This window comes from Rhipicephalus sanguineus, chromosome 1, assembly GCF_013339695.2.
Source record: "Rhipicephalus sanguineus isolate Rsan-2018 chromosome 1, BIME_Rsan_1.4, whole genome shotgun sequence".
NCBI classification, from domain to species: Eukaryota; Metazoa; Arthropoda; class Arachnida; order Ixodida; family Ixodidae; genus Rhipicephalus; species Rhipicephalus sanguineus.
In genome coordinates, this window is record NC_051176.1 from 178,827,172 (window position 1) to 178,848,168 (window position 20,997).

The 20,997-nt window shown below is 48.1% G+C and overlaps 1 protein-coding gene across 1 annotated transcript in view; it reads right to left on the reverse strand.

Annotated features, from left to right (window-relative positions):
- The window catches only part of LOC119403212 (N-acetylated-alpha-linked acidic dipeptidase 2), a 51,892-nt gene extending 48,251 nt beyond the window's left edge, over positions 1 to 3,641 (reverse strand). Inside the window, exon 1 of the mRNA XM_037670161.2 lies at positions 3,238 to 3,641. Within this exon, the coding sequence (XP_037526089.2) occupies positions 3,238 to 3,522 (285 nt within the window). The 5' untranslated portion in view covers positions 3,523 to 3,641. The remainder of the gene's footprint in view (positions 1 to 3,237) is intronic.
- Positions 3,642 to 20,997: the final 17,356 nt, after the last annotated feature.

Consider the following 20,997-nt stretch of genomic DNA (forward strand, 5'->3'; position numbering starts at 1 on the left):
TCAAGCGTGATGAAAACAGCGTGCCGCGCTGTTCGCGCTTTTTTTTTTTTCATCCACCCTGTACGTGTTATTTTCCTTTAGCTAGAAAGCCTCGGCGCTCAGCATAGGAAGCAGCCAGCGTTACCTTTTGCTAATTCGCAGGGCGCAAGAAAGAGGCCGGTTATCCGCGGCCGCAAGTTTCGAGATAGCTATAGGAAAAATAGCACGTATATTTCGAATGGCTGCTGCAGACATTGCAGCACGTGACCAGTGGACGTTGCGTTTGCTCTGGCTCAAGGCTTCCAGTGCTCCTCATGCGCCGAGTTTGTTTCATGCGGGGGGAAAAAAAAGAAGAGGATTTTCGCAGGCTGCTGAGCCTCAGAGAGAGACTTTTTTGCTTCAAAAGCTGATACGGCATTGTCTCCATGGCTACAAACTCGCCATTGGCAATAACAGCCAAACGTCGCTAATTAAAAGGTCTTTTAAACAATTTACTATGTGATTCGCATGTTTCTCAATTACTGCCACCTGCCGAACCTGGCAGCTCCCTTCTTGAGATCATTGCTTTTTCTTTCTCTAACAAACTATCTTTAGAAAATTTAAAAGTGTTCGCTGGAACACCCGGTATATACACGCATACGCCACGTACTGGGGCCGGGCGCCTCCGGGAATAAAATCCTGGCTGCCTATGGGATATACGTTAACGCACGTTAATCCACGACCGCTCAGTAGGCTTGGTGTACTGTATATTCAAATAACATGTGCCGCATATTTCACAGTATTCCACGTCACGTAAGAAAATGTCATTCACTTGATTGCACCAGACTATACAAAAGAACTAATTAGTTGCTCCCCAAAAAGTAAACATTGTACAAGAAAAAAATTTGGCTACTGCGACGCAAAGTATGCGCGACCAGGCATGTTTTCCATGCCTCGTCACTCCTCGCACTTTAACTGCAATTTGTTTCTTCAGGCATTACAACATAGTCAATGTTTTCATTTTAACGCAATGGCGTTAAAAGGACATTAAAGGCAAATCACAATTTATGTCAGAGTGAAAGCTCAATGTATGACAACGTCTAAAACGGCAATATTATCAACAGCAGTGCCCTCTTTACTGAGCAATTAAGCTAAATGTATCACACGACGTGCGCCACGAGCGGGACATTTTGGAAATGATCCCGATGACGTGAGAGCGTCCGGCAACAATTAATCACTAGTAATCAAACTAGCTGCAATAAAAAAAGAACCTTCCGTGCATCAAGAGACGTAATAAAATGCTACTTGTTCGTTTCTGTTTGATTAATGGAAAAAAGAACCTATTTGGCGTTGCCATGGGGAACGGCGCGCGTGGTTCAAAGATTCAGTTTTCGCCGAACTGCGCTTCGCCCGCCGCCCGGCTTCACTCACGTGGTCGCGTCTCAGTGGTAGTTTCGGTATTGCGTACTGCCGCGTGTGTTTTGCACGCTCGTGCAAGTCGCTCTGACAGAAAGTTCGACAAAATGCCGCATGCATGTGATGTTGCCGGATGGCCGAATGTGCACGCCGCCACGCAGTAAAGGCGGGAAACGTTGGGCACGGCAACAGTGACGTCAGAAAGACCACTTTCAGGCGGGTGATTTGAAGTGCGATAACGCGATGCGGACCACTAAAACGTGATTTTATTTCAAAATAATCACTTCCACAACAGCAGCACTACGAGGTTTCTGGACCGCTATTTCAACAATCAACGTCGACTTAATATTTGCCTTTAGTGTCCCTTTAAAGGGACACTAAGGGCAAATAATTTATGTCAGAGTGAAAGCTCAATGTATGACAACGTCTAAAATGGCAGTATTATCAACAGCAGTGTCCCTACTTACCGAGAAATTAGGCTAAATGTATCACACGATGAGCGCCACGGGTGGGACATTTTGGAAGTCCCGTGGGAGAGTCTGAATACAATTAATCACTAGTAATCAAACTAGCTCCAATAAAAAAAGAACCTTCCGTGCATCAAGAGACGTAATAGAATGCTGCTTGTTCGTTTCTGTTTGATTCATGGAAAAAAGAACCTCTTTGGCGTTGCCATGGGGAACGGCGCGCGTGGTTCAAAAGTTCCGTTTTCGCCGAACTGCGCTTCGCCCGGCGCCCTGCTACGCTCACGCGGTCGCGTCTCAGTGGTAGTTTCGGTATCGCGTACTGCCGCGTGTGTTTTGCACGCTCGTGAAAGTCGCTCTGACCAGGGGCGTAGCCAAGGGGGGGGGTTGGGGGGGTTCAAACCACCCCCGAAATTTTTCAGTTTTGCTTGCGTGTATATACACGCACACATACAAACACACGCACGAACATGCATAAGTATGGTTGAACCCCCCCCCCCCCCCCGAAAAAAATTTCTGGCTACGCCCCTGGCTCTGACAGAAAGTACGACAAAATACCGCATGCATGTGATGTTGCCGAATGCCCGAATGGTGCACGCCGCCAGTGCACGTCGCGCAGTAAAGGCGGGCAACGCTGGGCACGGCAACAGTGACGTGCGAAATACCGCTTTCAGGCGGGTGATTTGAAGTGCGCTAACGCGATGCGGACCATTAAAACGTGATTTTATTTCAAAATAAGCACTTCCTTGGCATAAAAGTACGAGGTTTCTGGACCGCTATTTCAACAATCAACGCCAACTTAATATTTGCCTTTAGTGTCCCTTTACAGTCGCATAGTGGGTACTTGGTCAATTCTCAAAAGGAAGGCTAACGGCGTAGTGGGCACTTCGCAACTGTACTTGCAGTAGGCATTCTTGGATAGTTTAAAACGGCCAATGTTACGCGCACAGATGATCGTTTCCTTGCGACACGATTGATGCGTCCACCGAGAAGCGAAGGCAGGCGAGCGGTTGAGAAGACGATGCGAACGGGGCCAGAGTACGCTATCGCGTTCTACTCTTGAAGGCGACGCTCAAGCGCCGTCCAAGTTTTTTGTAAACCTCTCCGTATTCGCATATCGAGATAATCTGTAGACGCCATATCATTTGACAGAACTTACGCGCGTTCTAGGTTACATTCGTAATAAATTTCGCGCAGCATGGTAACCCAGGTAAATTCTCGCCAATGTATATATATATATATATATATATATATATATATATATATATATATATATATATATATATATATATATATATATATATATATATATATATATATATATATATATATATATATATATATATACGTGCTCACCAGAGCCCGGAATGTCGCGCATTGAGGAACTTAATGAACATACCGAGTAGCGCGGCTGCAGTGGCGGTAGGGGCTGCTGCTGTGGCCGGTTGTCCTCATCAAGGACCTCGACGTTAAGCAGCATGACGGGACAGTCCCCGGCCACCCCCGTATCGTAGCTGAGCTGCTTGGGCACCGGTGGTCCCGTGGTCGAGCGAGAACCGTAGGCGGACCTTTCGTCCTCCGAGTACGGGGCGCCGGCGGCGGTTGGACTGACCCGCTCGGCGCTCTGGCTGCCCATGATTTGCGAGTGCACCCGCACAAGGCGCCGCCTGCCCCAGGGCATCATGGCTCCCGCCGATACACGCCGCGGGCTCGGTCTTTCCTCTCAGACGCTGGAACACCTGGCTGGGTTGCGGCCGCCGCGTTCCTTTGCACGACTTCCTCCTCTTCGATGCCTGTTTCGGCGCAAGGCTCGTGGCCCCACACCACGCGCCGCAGCATGGGCAGCTCGGCGCCACACAGCGGGCCGGCCTAGCTAGAAAATGAGGTAGTACGGGATACGAAAATTCACGAAGAATTTATCAATTTTTTGCTGAGCAGTGGCAACTTAATCTGGTTCTGAAACACCGAATACGGCTGTATATACAATCGTCTTTCACCCATTCGAGTCGATCCTATAGTCCCGCACAGCTATTGTTGAAAGCGCCCGTGTTGATAGCGTTGTGCGACGAAAATGAGTATCAGATGCACATTCAGTGAGCACGGACATACAAAGCCGCCGAGCTTCCTAAGGTAAGCTAGGCTATACCTTGGAAAGCGCAATCCTCGATAGCGAAATTAGAGGACTGTTTACGCGGCGTCCCGGGAAATTGTGAATAAACACGATGACTGCAGCCTAGAGAGTGGCTGTAGCAGCACATATTTCCTAGTCGTGATTTGATTGAAACAGTAATATAGGTATTATCCTTCACGCCCACGATATTAAACGCGTACACGATGCAGATTTGCCATGGTTTATACGGGTGGTTTTGGGTCTGCCAACGCTTCTGTACAGTAGTCTATATAAAATGAGCACGTGTTCGGAGAGAAAAAACACGTTTAATATATATGTAGAAAGCTGTACGTCACGAAATAATCCATGGCTACGGAACACAGTTTACTTATCAGGAATCGCCTTAGCCACTTACCAACAAAATATGTCTAATCCAGTTGTCATGCATTCAAGCCAAGCCACACATTCTCTTTTAATTTCTACGACTACAGCGAAGGTTCGAAAATTAAAGCATTTGTAAAAATTCGTATGGCTCTTACGTGCGTAATGAGGCGGAAAGATCTAGAAGCGTAAATAATTTAATTCTCTTTTTGTACTACACCTTATCGTGCACATACAGTTTTGAAATACGTGGCCTCCGACGCCGACACGCCGACAAGCATAGTCGGCGTGACCTGAGGATGTTGATGAATCACTGATACGGAATATACAGAAACAGAATGAAATAGTTACACCGACCCTAACCACAGCGCTTGTTCCTTCAGAACTCGCGCTGCAAATATCGACTGTGCACAACCAACTAGCACCTACTCCGCGTAACCCTGAGATTTCATTCCAAGTGGATATTTGTAGCAAGCTCGCCGACTGAAATTCGTCAGCCGCGTCGGATACCGTCGGACTCGGGTAAATCGAATTATCCTTTATATGAAACTATTTTAGAGCACAGCCGTGCTTTAACGTCAATGCATAGGAAAATCTAGGGCTATATCAAACAAAAATAGCCGGAACACTTGGTATATCAAACATCGGGCAGCGCGAAACGCCCCAAGAAGTTGGCTTTCCCTCACAAATATTTGGCTTTTCCTCGTGGTGGGGGACGTTCCCGCGTGCATTTGGGAGAGCGAGCAGTGTAATTTCATTAGGAGAGCGCCTACGCGGAGCGAGCAGAAACTACCGCTTGCCAGCCTGTGCTTTTCCCCTACACGATTCCTCGTTGTTGCGGCGCCAGCCCGGTCGCCGTTCGCTTCTTCGCTCGTTTCGTTAACGCGATAGATGCCGTAAAAGAGAAGAACCTGCTGTACTCCGCACATCTGGCGATAATTCGATACAGTCGAACGTGGGGAAAAGAAGCCTTACGTCGCCGCTGCGTGCAGCATCTCAAGAAGCGCACTAAGTATGATATCGAAGAACAAGGCCGACATTAGGGTCAGGGCAGACTAGACGCTTCCGGCGCCCGACGAGTACGTACAGCTGCGTATGAAGATTTTGAGGCGCTATTTACATCGATGCCGCATTTTCTTGCGTATATCCCGCCCCTGCATATAACCCCGTACCCCCAACTACAAACCGCGGAAAAACACAAAATTAAGATTGCGTACTCCACACGACTGACGAATTTCAGTCGGTGAGCTTGCTACACATATCCACTTGGAATGAAATCTCAGGGTTACGCTGATTTTGAGATATACGTACACGTGGTCGGAAAGTAACTCCCTATTAAGAATTGTTTATAACTCTCATTACGATAGTAATTATGTGGAGACTCGGTGAGTTTTTGTCGTCGCTTCGCCGTGCCGTTCTGTATATGTATAGGTATGTATGTATATTGGCCTCGAGGCACCACCACTGGAAACGCGGCGCCACCGTCGGCAGGGCGTACTTGGCAGGATCACGTGGTCTCCGCGGCCGCCGTCGGCTGCTTGTGGCGCACTGCCGCGTGCTTTGAAAACTGATTTCAAGTCCCACATCGACGCGGTCGGTTCAAATGCGGAGTTTTCTCTCATTTTCTACTCACTGAAACCTTGTATAGATTGCTGACCTCCCGAATGCGACGAACTGGGGTCTACCGCTCGTGCCGGCAGTCGCCGCGCTTACGCAAAGGAGCCCAGTGTCATCCTGCACTGTGTAACCGCGGGACAAGAAACAGCGTGGACAGGGTTTTGATAGTCTAATAACGGCAAGTGCCATCCGCTACGGAGTCTTGTGTGCAACAAGCACTTCCCCGACGAAGACTTTGTTACTGCGTCGGGCCTGCGATGTTCGGTGGAGTAGCCGATCAGTGTCGTACAGTGGTGTCGCAAACAACTTCCCACGACTGACTTTTGTTCTCCCGCGTTACGGTGAGTATTTTCTTTCTTTTCCAGCGGCATGCTCTTCAAATGATGCTTATCTGTTCTCCAGGATGGTCCACCAGCATCATTTTTGCGATGCACTCACTGGAACCCTCCAATGCACGATAATAAGGAGCATTCGTCGGCTCCGTGAGCACCAAACGCTGCATAAAGAAACAAAACCATTTGCCCGCTGGCCCAATGCGCAACATGTTTAGATACGTTGAATTAAAAAACGCACAGGGTCCCTTATGCATTCGTTAAAGATGCGCACTGAAGCCGAGCTAATTGTTTTTACTCCTGTCACACGGCTCACCGAATTCTCTTCGTTAAACTCCATCAATGTACGAAAACTGCAGACGCTCATACACGCAGAGGGAGTTTGACGGAGATGCTTGAGGCTTCTTTCTGTTTGCCCATGTCACACGGCAGTTTGCACTACGAGTGACTACCTTTCACGCAAGAAAACGGTTCAGGGGTCTGCAACGCGGTGACAGCGTGAAGCGGTGCTCGGTTTTCTGCAGAGACAGCGACTGTAGACTATCTTGTGCTTTCAGTTCGTCGAAAATGATTATTTTGACATTAAAGAACACAGTTCATTTCGAAAGTACTTACAGAAATGCCCTGGAGGGCTTCCGCGAGGTGTTTTTGTAGAGCGCCGACAGCAAAACCTATGGGGAGCGCGCCGGCGGTATCCTGCCTAGCACGCAATCGAGGCGCGTCCGATAGAGGGCGACTCCGTAACTCCTCGAGGCCAATATACATAACTTGCAAGTGACGTCAGTTCCTGTCTTCCGTCCACCATCACCTAGCACATTCGTCTCAGTCTCTCAGTGACCGCGCTATGTTTACGTTCGTGCGCGGATAGTTCGGCGTAGTGAGCGTGTTTTGATCGTTCGCCTTGCGCTTATGACGAACGGGAATCGTTCAGGACATTATGCAGCCTGCAGTGTCGTCAGTGGTGTCGCAAACAACTTCGCACGAATCACCTACAGCGGCGCTCTTCGCCGCCTGCATCTTGCGGCACTCAAACTGCACAGATTTCGTCGCCGATTGCTGCATAAAACCATGGCCCAATAACATGTTTGGCGCCCAGTCGGGGTTCGTTTCACCGAAGAGCTAAGACGGCCTTCCGAAAACCAAGGCGCGACCGCTCTCTTCAATTCGGTGCTTCGCGTTTCGACAAAAATTGACCTCGCGCATAACTCCGTGGTGATACATTCGGCAAAAAGGTGAGGAGATTCGGAAGCATAACTTGCCTGTTGTGAAGTGACACCCACACACACAAACGTTGTGCACCGAGGTCCTTCCTGTTTACGCGCGCATAAGCCATGTGATCCGCTTCTCGGACAGCTCTTTCGTGCGGTCGCACGGGTTTGTGATCACGTTTGGCAAACAGTACGTCCCCACGTCTGTTTTTTTTTTTTATTATTGATTTACACTTCTCGTGCAGCAGCCAAATATCGCGCAAATCGCCGTTGCGATGTGCAGCGTTGACGGGAAATGCGAGAGCCGCACAGCTTGAGTCGGTGTCGTCTGCTGCCATGTGCTCGGTAATGGCGGCACATGCCGCGAAATCGTATCCCAGAGTTCCGCGGTGTGACGTAGTTGCAAGTTATGTATAAAATCCACAAACAAAAATAGTTCAGAAGAAAATTTTTCCGAAGCGCGCGACCTCTCGCTCCGCAGCGCGACGCGTTAAACAACTCCGCCACGCAACCTAGCATAAAAACGGCGAGCTATATCTATATAAACCATTCCCCGCTGGCGGTGCGCAGAGCTCTGAGATGCTTCAGCGTGGCAGAGGCTTGTTCACTATCACTCGCGAGATGGCGCAAAGGGTGCGCTTTATTGGACCCCTGGCACTAAAGCTGAAACCTCGAGATGTTTGTGTTGTTTGATTTTCCTGCATACGTGGGCATTTCTGACCTATTATTAGTGACGAACGTTGCCTTTAAGGTATTTTGATTTGGTTTTAAAATAAGCGTGAGTGCTGACCTGAGTTGGCAGCACCTCGCGAAATCGTCACTGGTATGTAGGTCGGTGCCCTGCGTGACTTTCCACGAGTAAAGCGGATGTACTGTCAACGTCGCAGAAGATTTGCGGGCGCACACAATACTTCGCCCCTTATGCGAGGTATTGTGATCTTAGGCGCTACTCCGCGGTGGGGCGCTAGTTCTTATGATTTTAGGCGGGCGTTTCGAAGTGACGCTAAAACTGGTCACAATTAACGACGCTAGCATTAATTATACTATACGTAGAGCATTTCCGATCCAATCTCAGGATTATCAGAGACAAAGCTACAAATTACAATAAAAAAGCACAAACAAAAACTTCCCTATCAGGGGTCGTCGCCCCGCTCGTCTTTCGCCGAAGTTGGGATGCGTGCCTCCGCCCTGTATTTTGACCTACAGGACGTGGGCGCCCGTGATCGCGCGCTTATCTCTTGAGGGGGAGGTTTGTACGTGTTGTGCTTTCACCGCAAAGCCTGCGTTGAAGCTACGGACCACACGAAAGTCACTTCACTCGCTGCAGCGGCAGTGTTTGCAGTAGGGGTCAACTGCTAGCTGGAAGAGCCAAAGCAGGGGCCGGGTTGTGCAAAGCGGGGTTGTGCATAGTCGACACTTGCAGCGCGCTGCTCAAACACAAAGAAGGACGCACGAAAAGAACACACAGGTATACACGGGATGAGTGCGAACCAGCTGTTAGTTCGCACTCGTTCTGTGTATACCTGTGTGTTCGTTTCGTGCGTCCTTCTTTGTGTTAGAGCAGCGCTCCAAGTCGAGCTGCTAGCCATTCTTCATATGACATTGCAATTTGTTGCTGCCGCCTTCATTACTTCACCCTCGCGGCGAAACTGCGGCTTTTTAAATACTTAATCAATTTTAATAAAAGAAAGATATTTTGTTCCCTACAATTTGAGAACTTATTGTCACCTTCATATCACTGGATGTATCAGAGACATGACTTCAACAAAAGTTGTCGATCCATAAGTTATTCGGAACAAGTTTTCCCAGAGGCTGGTTGGGGCGTCGTGGTCTCCTAAAATGGTCTGCAAGGAGTCCTCACGCCTATAGACTTGTTCCGCTTAAGGTGGAACAGAGAGGAAGTTCATCGCACAGCACGAAAAGGGTATTGATGAATTCGAGAAGCGAATTCAGCAAGGTTTTGCAAACGCCATATGAATATCTGCTGAACTGTGTCGGAAACACCTCCAATCGTTTACAAAAAAAAAAAGAATAATAGCGGTGCTTACACGGAATTACTGTAAGGAACAAAATACTTCTTATTTCATTAAAATTAGTTAAGTATTACAAAACTTATAAACAATTATTAATAGGGAGGTATACTTTCCTTCCATCCTGTATGTCCCATGAAACTTGCGTTTAAGATGTATTGTTCTTCCAGTTAGATTATTGTATTAAAATGCCGTTTCGGGGATTGAAGCATAAAAGTAACCACAATACAGTGAAACCTCGGTGATATGAATCTCACGGGACCACCAAAAATATTCGTATCATCAGAAATTCGTATCGCCAGAAAGCATGAAAAATAGCATCCGACAAAAGAATGCTGGCGAACATTTTCATTTCTTGTTTTTCAGGACCGCAGCAACGTCAGGAAGAATCGTGAATTATTGTCAGTAAAATTTTTAAATGTCGGCAATCACACCAGCACTCGTAAATATACGGCCCGTACGCGCGTATTTAATTAATGAACCAGGTGCGTTGTGACACGCGACAGCAGTAGCCGCTGCCAAAGTTTAGTATGTTTTTTAGATGCGTAGCAGCTCTTTGACTAGCCTGTGTAACGCTGTCCGTCCGCGCAAATGCGAGGCAACGCGCTTCCCTCGGCGCAGGTGTTGGAGCGGTGCCAAGTAGGTCACGCCGCAGCTGAGCGTTGACGTCACGCACCCCTCGCACGCTTCCCTCGCAGGTGCGCGCGTACGTCACTTTCTCCCTCGCCCGCCGGAGCGCCGCAGCTGCCGGCTCGAACGCCCGCTCGCCTCCCGTGTCCGCGTTTCAAACAAATGTTTACATCAGTAAACGCTACACCGAGTTTCGCTTCAAACGAATCTTTCAGCGCTCACCGCGGCACCCGCGTTAGCGCCGTTCAACCCGTGACGCCACCCGTGCGCAACGCTGCTGTTTCGCATCCCATCAGCGTTCCCTTCGGGGAGATGGTCCAATTTTTGCATAACACCGGAGTACTGCAGCGTAAGTAACGAAAGAAGCGCTTTGACGCAATGGATCAAGGCCACAGAATTACAGAACCACGGTCCTGTGTTATGTTTTTGTTATCGCGGAGGGGTTGGGGATGTTTTTTGAGAGATTTACGGCCGTGCCCGCCCAAGTGCGACCTCAAAGGTCGCACATGTGGACGTTGTGAGGCCTGACTCCTTCGCCAAGACCGTCCTCGCCTTCTTTCGGTCCTCGTCCACCTTTCATAGGATGTCTGCTGCACAAGGCAGCCACGTGTAAACACGACAGCAGCCCGCGTCGACGAGTTAGAAAAAAAGCATGGCGCTAATGTCATCTGTAATCGAAACGCGAAGGGAAACGGGGGCTCATAAGAGCCTCAGAGATTCACGCACACAATCTCGGAGGCTGTGACGCGTCTCTGAAGGTTTATTCTGACCCTAAAAAAAGTGCTTTCTTACACCGTGATTCTGACGATTTGGCGGTGCGGCGCGCATGCCCACGCTTGCGTTCCCGCGCTCGCACGTGCTTGGCGCGTCTTCTGCGACAGCGCGGACAGCACCTCTTCGTACCTGGTGGGTAGCGCACGTTCGTATCAAACGTCGCTGGGTGAAAATCGGTTCGCAACAACCGTACTCCATTACACTGCAATCCAATGGACCTTGGCCGGGACCAACGAAAAATTCGTATCACCCCGAAATTCGTATGAGCTGTAATCGTATCACCGAGGTTTCACTGTACTCACGTTTTTTTGCACACTTTGGGAATCAAAGGACACTAAGAGAAAAACATTTTTTTTTCGTATTACCGAAAGCCGCCACTCTTACCGCGAGAAGACGCTTGATAAGTGAGAAAACGCGCAAAAAGAAACTACAGCCGGTGACACCGCTTTGAATTTCTCGCAACAGCTCGCCATGACGTCATAGATTTTGACGGTGTCTTCTAGGGCCAACGCAACCATTCTTCGCTAAAGATGATTCACAACGTGTTTTAAGAGACACGAAGTCTTAAAGGGACGTTAAAGTGAAACATTGAGTCAGTTTAGACTGAGAAAATATACTCTGAAAACTCTAGTGTCGTTCATTTTATCATCATAGGTTTTATTAATACAAGAGAAAAGCGAGATCAAAGTTTCATTCTTAAATTTCGCGGCGAAAACTCTGCAGATGACGCCACGGATTTCAAAAAGTTTTTTGGTAGCTTCGCCCAACTGGTTCAAAGAAATTACCTGGAAGTTGGCACGATAAGATAGTCCTTGGCCCCCTCGGAGGACAATGTACTTCATCTTTACCGATTAGGAATTACGTGGGCACCAATAGAGGCCGTCAAATCTATGACGTCATGGCGATTGATGCGGGAACCTCCCGTAGGGAGCATATGCAATAACTCTAATGGGCACTGCAATCTGGCGTCAGGGGCGATGCGTCTCCACTTACGGGCTAGGCTTCAGAGAGCGGCAACACTAACATCACATTACCTCCAAGGACGGGGTCTTGAGTAATCATCAGAGAAGAGCTCGTTAGTCAGCTCCCTATACGCGCAAAGCGATGGGCCCGTACGTCAATAAGATCAATGGACACGCAATCAGTTATGAGAAGACGCAACGCTTTCTGGAAGTTATTGATCGCGGCGTATCACAGAGCCCTCATATCAGGGAGGTAGCCGGGGGAGGGGGGGGGGTGTTCAAACCTAGCTCCTTTGAAATTTTTCAATTTTGCTTCCGTATATATACACGCACACATACAAACACACGCACAAATATACACAAAGTATGGTTGCACCCCCCCCCCCCCCTCTCCCCGAAAAAAATTTCTGGCTACGCCTGCCTCATATCGCCTATATCAGGGGTCGGCAACCTGCGGCTTCCGGACCGAATGCGGCCCGCAGGACAGTATTATGCGGTCCCCAACACGACGTCAGAACAGCCCCCCCCCCCCCTTTCCTTTGTCACTTCCTGTCTGAAGGCCGACATGGCAGTTTTGACCTCAAATGGGGTTAGACAGGAACAAAGGAAGATCGCTTCCATTTGGCATTGTCCCACATCTGCACACTTAGCCAGAATTGCGCCATAACTTAGCTAAAAGTTAGCCAGTTTTGTACATTATTGCCGAATCGTTTCTCTCTGCCTGCAAAGCCCCCTTCTTTCCGATTGGCCGTCCGGCATCCGCCGTGTAGGCTTCATACATCTCGACCCTCCGCCTCAAAAGGTTGCTGACCCCTGGCCTATATGAAAAAGAAGCTCACCATGATCACCCACGTGCTAAGGTTTCTTGCAGGAAAATCAAGGGAGGCATCTGTACGAGCGGTGCTTGTTCCGTTCGTCGGTTTCATGCGCTACAGCTTACCTGTGCTGCGCGGGACCCGAAGAACAAACGTACGTGCCCTCCAGTCGCTTCAAGCTCAAGCACTGAGGATTTGCCTTGGCCTTGCCGGGTGTGCATCTTCAACAGCGACTGTCATCATCGCGTGTGATCATCCAGTCACTGCATATATCCGCGTCGATGCTTTGGGAATGCACATGAAGCATTTCGCTCGGATTTCATCACATCGCCTCACTTCCTGCTTCTAGGCCGCACTCTGCAGTCAGCAGTATTAGAGCTGCTCATTGTTCCTACAGGGTGATTCTTTTAGAACTGTCCTATTTCAGTGGCTGTAGTTTTTCGACAAAGTATCCGATTTTAATGCGGTTTGCTGCAAAGTGTTCAGGAAGGAAGAACATTTAATGGCCCGCCCTTTCATCCTTCTTACGCAACGCGTAGCGCCATCTGTTGAGGCGCACGGAAATAATTTAGGCGCCACCTCACTCACAGCCTGTTGTTGCATGATTTCCATGCGCCTCGACAGATGGCGTTATGCGTTGTGACCAGTCGGCTGGGAGCGCAAGGAGAGGAGAAAGCATGTGCGAAAGCGTGAAGAGTTGCGGAGGGAAAGAGCAAAAGAATGAACTAGACGCCCGCGTCCGCGTTGCATGGTTTATCCCGAGCGAATGCGTTGAACGGCGGCGGAGTCAGCGCTTCTCTCTTATCTTGCTCTGTGGTTACGTCACAATAAAACTACCCGTGGTGAGAAAATGAAGAAATTTCAGTCAAGGCGCGTCGAAGAAGAATCTGGTCAGGAAGGCCTGAAATCAGGAACTCTTGATCAAGAACGCCTGAAACTTGTGTATTTCTGGCAGAACGCCTGAAATACACCGAACGGAACAAGGCGTAAAGTTGAAGCACCGCTCGTACAGATGCCTCCCTTGATTTTCCTGCAAGAAACCTTAGCACGTGGGTGATCATGGTGAGCTTCTTTTTCATATAGGCCAGGGGTCGGCAACCTTTAGAGGCGGAGGGCCGAGATGTATGAAGCCGACACGGCGGAGGCCGGACGGCCAATCGGAAATATTATTTGCGTGCGATGTGTGGTGCTGAACAAGCGGCGAAAGGCGGGTAGTTGATATACAGGGTGTTCAAAAGTAAGCTTTATGGCTTTCTTAAAATTCAACACTGGGAGGTACGTCAAAAGCACCTCTGCAGATAAGTTTTTTATCCAGAGGGACACAAAGTGAGATAATAATTATCGCTGTCAGCCGCCCAATTAACTAAGATTGAATAATGAACTTTTAAATGAATGCAGCCAGCGGGCATGTTTGTATTGAAAAGTTGGAGGCAGTCGCGTTTCTACACAGTTCCACTTGGAAGAATTCTTCCAGCGTGTCTCTGTCCCGAGATATCCCGCTGCAAAGTTTAAATGCGGTTTGCATGATTACGCATGCAAGACGGTGAGCACTGGCACAAAGCTCCTCCCCGATGTGCCGCGGCAGTTGCATGCGGCGTTTATTCTCACAACGGGTCAAAGGCATAGGCAAAGAACGGTTACCCTTTTGCTATCGGCTGGCGATAACAAGCAATGACTGCTCGTCACATCGAGGAGATGTTACGTGACTGCTCGTCACGTAACAGTGCTCCAGTGCTCACTGTCTTGCATGCGTAATCACGCAAACCGCAATTAAACTTCGCAGCCTGGTATCTCGGAACGCAGGAATGGTAAAAGAGGTCTTCCAAGTGGAACTGTGTAGAAACTCGACTGCTTCCAACTTTTGAATAAAAACATGCCCGCTTGCTGCACTCATTAAAAATTTCATTATTCAATATTAGTCAATTGGGCGGCTGAAAGCGATAATTATTATCTAAATTTGTGTCCCCCTGGATAAAAAAAGATACCCGCAAAGGTGGCTTTCACGTTCTTCCCAGTGCTGAATTTTAACAATACCGTAAAGCTTAACTTTGAGTACCCTGTATGTCTCAAAGAAGGGATTTGACAGCGCTAACACGGGACGAAGAAAAGAAAACACGACGACGACTGCTGCGTGTGTGTTTCCTTCTTAAATTATAAATAGGCACAAAGCACTTTTTCGCTTGTTTTCAAGAAGTACCAACCGCAGTGGCTACGCTTGAGGTTTATGATGTACTATCGCGCTCAGTATGAGCTACATCATGCCAGCGCGTGGCCAAGCGCTCTGCAAGGTTGTACAGTTGCGCCGATGATGGCATATTTTCGAGTTATCGGGAGAGAGTTTGGCTGTTCCTGCGAGCGCGCATCGCCTTCACTTGCTTTCACCCTCGCCCTCTTTTTTGCCCTGCGGTGATATCAGCTTCGAAAATGATAACTTCGAAGGTGAAAGCAAGCAAGTGGGGGCGATGCGCGCTCGCACGAGCAGCCAAACTCTCTCCCGATAACTCGAAAATATGCCATCATCGGCGCCCTTGTACAACCTTGCATAGTGTGCCTAGGGTGCCTTGATGCCCGCGCGCTCCGCTGAGGGTGAGGACAGGCGCGTCGTCTGCTACGACGGCCGCCATTGCGAATCCCGCCGCAGCTCGGCAGCATGCGAAACGCGCTACACAAAGCGCTTGCGGTGCGCGGATACGTCCGGAAATAAGTGCACGCTAGTGAGCTTTCTCTTTTTCTTTTCTTTTTTGAAGCTTGGGCAGCTTTTATTGCTGTTTTTGCCTAAATGTTTATTAAGGAAGCATGGAGCGGGCGGTTGTATGTCTTGTGCTTTCCCCGCGATGTCCGCGCTGAAGCCACAGAGCGTACGAAGGTCACTTCGCAGCGGCCACGTTTGCGAAAGGAGCGCGCTGTTCAAACAGAAATAAGTAAGAACTCTGAAAGTTCGCGCTCGTCCTGTGTGTACCTGTTAGTTTGTTTCGTGCGTCCTGCTTTATCTTTGAGCAGTGCGCTTCAAATGTCGAGCTGTGACGCATGATAGTTCGCGTTCGTCCTGTGCGCGTTCTTTTGCCAGCGCGTCGATCGAGCCCAAAGGACGTGCGTCCTCTGGGCTTGATCGACGCGCTGGCAATTTCGAGCTGCTTTCCGTTCGTCGAGTTACATTCCAATTTATTGCTATCGCATTCATTGCTTCGCCGTTGCGGCGAAACTGTGACTTTTTTGTATCTGCAGGTTTTCTCGCATGCCCAATTGCATGCACATTTTATTGAGTGTTTCCAATACTGTTTTACACTTTGTGCGGCAGATGCAGGGCGTCGTTTATGTGTCTCTTTTATTAATAATAATATCTGGGGTTTTACTTGCCAGAACCATGATATGATTATGAGGCATGCCGTAGTGGAGAGCTCCATGAATTTTGACCATCTGGTGTTCTTTAACCTGCACTGACATCGCACAGTACACGAGCCTCTAGCATTTCGCCTCCACCGAATTGCGACCGCCGCGGCCGGGATCGAACCTGTGACTTTCGGGTCAGCAGCCGAGCTCCGTCACCACTATACCACCGTGGCGGACGTATTTTTTAACGCGAAAGCCTTAAATGCCTCATGAAACGCGAAATTTGACCGTCGGCGTCCCGCGTCTACGGCGTCAGCGTACCACGACGTCGGGGACGAGGGATGCAAAAAGTCATCGTCACGTGATGACGTCACCATATGACGTCATTACGGCTTCACAAGTTTTGGCGTGACGTCATATGATGCCGTTATCACATGACATCGTAGCTTGGTCAAAAGTGTGCAGATCAAGGAGGCAGTGCAAAACCAGGTGAGGTGCCTCCGATCTTGGAGGCAATGCAAAACCGCGTTAGGTGCGCAAAAAACTAAGAAGATGCATGGTTTTCGCTTTCGAGCCGTCTTAAGCGAACGCATAAGGGACCGTATGAGTTTTATTTCATTAACTGGCTTTTCATGACGTACTCATTCTGCAACTTGACTTTGTTTCCTGTATTTTTTTACTGACATAGCGTGTCTACTGTACACAATGCTTCCCCGTCTTCTTCTTGTTTTCATGCGTCTTATTTGTATAGACTTGTATAGTTTCGCGAAAACTGTTTGTATGCGCATTCCTGTATGAGCCTTCAGGGTTTACATTATTAATAAATAAATAAATAAATAAATAAATAAATAAATAAATAAATAAATAAATAAATAAATAAATTATGCTTGCTCAAAGAAATAAAATACTGAATGTGTGCGTCCAAAAAACGGCAGGAAGTGGAAGATGGAAGCTGCGATGAAAAAATCCGTAAACAGGGGGTGGGTGCTCGAGCCAACGTTTCGACAAGTGGACTTGTCTTCCAGTTCCAGCCTTGAAGAAGACAAGTCCACTTGTCGAAACGTTGGCTCGAGCACCCACCCCCTGTTTACGGATTTTTTCATTGAATGTGTGTGTGTGTGCGCGCGCGTTAATATCCAGGCCATTTATTTGTGCGCATTAATGCTGCGCTGACAGAAGCAATTACACAAGTAAAACGCAAATTACACAATAAAACGCTACTGCCACTAGTCGATTCACAGTGATCGTAAATGATTAAAAAAACAGGAACTGCGTAATTATTTAAGAGAGGACGAAAATGTAACCTTGAACCACAGAAACAGGGAAGGATAAAAACATTTAACTGCACACATACATACATGGGCATCAGACCAGCACAGGAGGCGTACTTGAAACACAGAGAGGAATATAAAGAACAAGAACCCGCCGTGGTTTTAGTTATGGTGCTTGACTGGTGACCTGAAGGTTGCGGGATCGAATCCCGGCCGCAGCGGTCCCATTTCGATGGAGGTGAAATGAAAGAGGCCCGCGTACTTAGATTTAGGCGTAAGTTAAAGAACAACAGATGGTCAAAATTTTGGGAGCCTTCCACTATATACGGCACCTCTCATAATCATGTCGGGGTTCTTGGGACGTAAATTCTCACAAATAATTATTATTAGGAAAAAAGAAGGATTTCATCTGCAGACAAACACGCATAATATATTCCATGATACATTTCAAATCACAAAAATAGCGATAGCAAAAATGAAAGGCAGATACAGGACCAACCAAATGCAGTAACGAATGTTTGCGAAGAAAATGCAGGATTCATGCACACGTGAACCAAAGCATTTTAAGCATGTAGCTGATATCAGTGTGTCCATTTATTACGCAAAGTTAACACCGGCAGAAGTTATCCTTGCATGTGCATTCGAAATACCGGCCGGAAACTTACTCTGCAAGTACATAATGTGTTCTTCGAATGCCGCTTGTCACCTTTGATTTTTACTGTCCAAAGAAATCTCGTATCTTCTAAAATGATACAGCTCCAGCGTTTCTGGAATGATTGGTGCACTGCGGCACGCAACACCCGGCCGTGGTGACGGTAGCGAGCGATAAAACTGGAGGGAAACGAGCGCCGACCTAAAAACAGCACGCGCGCCATGCACAAGAGACCGGGCGAGGGAGTCAACATGGCGGCCACGCTGCCGCCAAGGCCGAGGAGGCGGCACCTGCCCTTTCAAAAGCTGACACCACTCTAAGCGGGGGCGCGCGCATCGAGGCACTCTAAGTGTGCCTCGATGCGTGCGCCCCCCTCAAGGAAACGCGCATCAAGGCACCCTAACCTTGCAGAGCGCTCGGCCACGCGCTCGCATGATGTAGCTCATACTGAGCGCGGAGCAAGACAAGAGTGCCGCCTCCGCTGCCGCGAAACGCATTCGCTCAGGACAAACCATGGCGGAACAAACCGTGCGGTGCGGGGGGTCTGGCTCATTCTTTTGATCTCTCTCTCTCTCCGCTCCTCTTCACGCTTTCGCGCATGCTTTCTCCTTCCCTTGCGCCACTCACAACGCGTAGCGCCATCTGTCGAGGCGCTTGGAAATCATTCAGCAACCTGCTCTCATGAGCGCATGCGCTGACTGGCGGAGGGTGGCGGCGACGGCGCGGAAAGCGGTGTGCGCGGCAAAGACGACAAAACGGGTAGGCAAGCAGACGCGGGAACGCGTCACAGCGAGACCCCTGCGCGCAACTCTGCTCGAGGAACGGCGTCTCTCCTCTGCAGATTTTCTTCATTCGTAGCGCCATCTGGCGAACACGCTGTGACACAAGATCCAGCTTTGCAGAATGCGTCCCTTCCAGACGAGCGGAGTCGGCGCTCCTGTCGGGTCTTACTGCGTGTACGTAACAGAGCGGCCGCGTTTCCTGTGCGCCTGGCGCGCTCGGTTTCGATAACGTCCTTAGTTCGATTTCGTGCAATTTTACGTGCAATTTTTGTGATTACCAAGAAAATGAGTATGCCATAAATTGTCACGGCTTAGAACTTTCCCACATCAAGAACTCTCCTCAAATTGATTACTAAAAGTCAACTAAGGATTTTTTTGTTAATTAGTCCTTTCAATGTAACTCTAGCTGCCACAAAGTATTTCCGCCTCAAGGTAGAGTTCGTGTGTGAAGACGACAGGTGCCTGACTTTCGTAGCATTTTTATAAAAAATCTGCATTGTCTAAAAAAAAATTAAACCAGTTCCACGCCTGTGAAATGCGAGTAAACAGCGGAGCTGGCAAGCAAGCGCCACCGCCTGGCGAACGCAGATTGGTTGGCTGGTTGGTTCCTTAGGGGAATAGCTCAACCCACTACGGGGGATCGGCCACGAAGCGTGCGGCAGTAGACTTTGTGAAAAAATAAAATAAAAGGAATATGCGAAAAAGATAATTTATAGTAAAGAAAAAATGTTGGGGCAATCTTGATTTTTTTCTTTTTTTAATGAAATGTTAATTAAACGATTGTTAAATAATAGAATTAAATAAATAAGCAATTACACAAGCTTAAGTAAGGGAATGAAATGATATATTTCTACTTATAATATTAACATGGCAGTCTCTTTGTTTCTTTAATATAAATGAATATGGCATCATATATGCCCCTGTTGCATTGCCCTAGTGCCGACGCCCCCAGGGAGAGTAATGCCGATGTGGAAAGCTCAAGGCCAAGTTTTTGAAAAGGAGGTTTTAGAAATCTTTGCCTTATGCTTTGGTATCTTCGACATTCTGTGAAGTCAGTGCTCTATTGTTTCTGCTTGATTACAATAATTAGTTAGGGGAAGGAATGAAACCAGGCCTGTGTAAATAAAAATTTAGTGACGGCATTCTGCATCGCAGTCTAGTTAACGTTACTTCCAATTGCCTTGTACTGCACCATGTGCTGTTCCACGAAAACCCATGGTGCTGAAAGTATGTGTTGTTTAGAACAGAAGATTGAGTTCTTTCTTCGTTTTCTTCTTTCAGTCATCTTTCTTTCCTTCTTTATATCTTTCTACATCTTCTTTCTGTCATCTTTCTTTTTTACCTCTTTCTATATCTTATTCTTTCTTTATCTCTTTCTATATTGTCCTCTCTCCTCCTTTTCCTCATACTCACCCTCACTTTCCCATTCCCTTGCTAAACTGTACTATAAAAGCAAGGTTTGAGATTGGGCCAGTTGGTAATCCATCTTTAACGAACAGCGCAGGAGCGGACAACGGACAAAGAAAGGGATAAAGACACGCGCTGTCTTTGTTTCTTTTTTTGTGCGTTGTCCCTCCCTCCTGCGCTGTTTGTTCAATATATATACGGCGATTCAAGCGAAGGGAAAAATGCACCTAATTTCTGCAGCCCAATAGGGAGCACGGCGCAGTGCCTAATAAGATATACTATACAAGGCTATGTCATGCATGCTTTACCCTCTTCCATTCTCATTTTCTTCCTCCTCACCCTCACATCACTCATCCTCTCTTCCCTTTCCCACCCACTTGGTATACTAACACTATGCATGGCTATGCTATGCTAGCAGCTGCTTGGCCCATACCCGCTTTCTGTGGCGCGTACCTACCGAGTTTTCTGAAACGACGACCGGCTCAACCTTAACCTCAAGCTCAAACATGCAGCTCTGCTGTTAAAACATTCTGTATGACCAGACGTTGGAGGTGTACACATGCAGGCTACGAGGAGCTACGTTGCTCTAGAACGGTACATGGCGACGTTGGCGACTAAACGCGATCCATAGTCGCCGAACAGACTATGCAGTGCGGGTGAACACATTTGGAGGGGCGTTCGCCCCTGCTAAGGAGGTTGCATTGGCACGCCTGAGAAATATAGAGGGTGTCCCAACTATCACGCAGCACGATTTAAAAAAAGAGGAAGGGTGTTACTCAAAGCAAACTTTGTTGTTTAATATTTTTGTTTAACAACTATTTGTTGTTCCATATTTTTATAAAACCGATATAGAGGCCT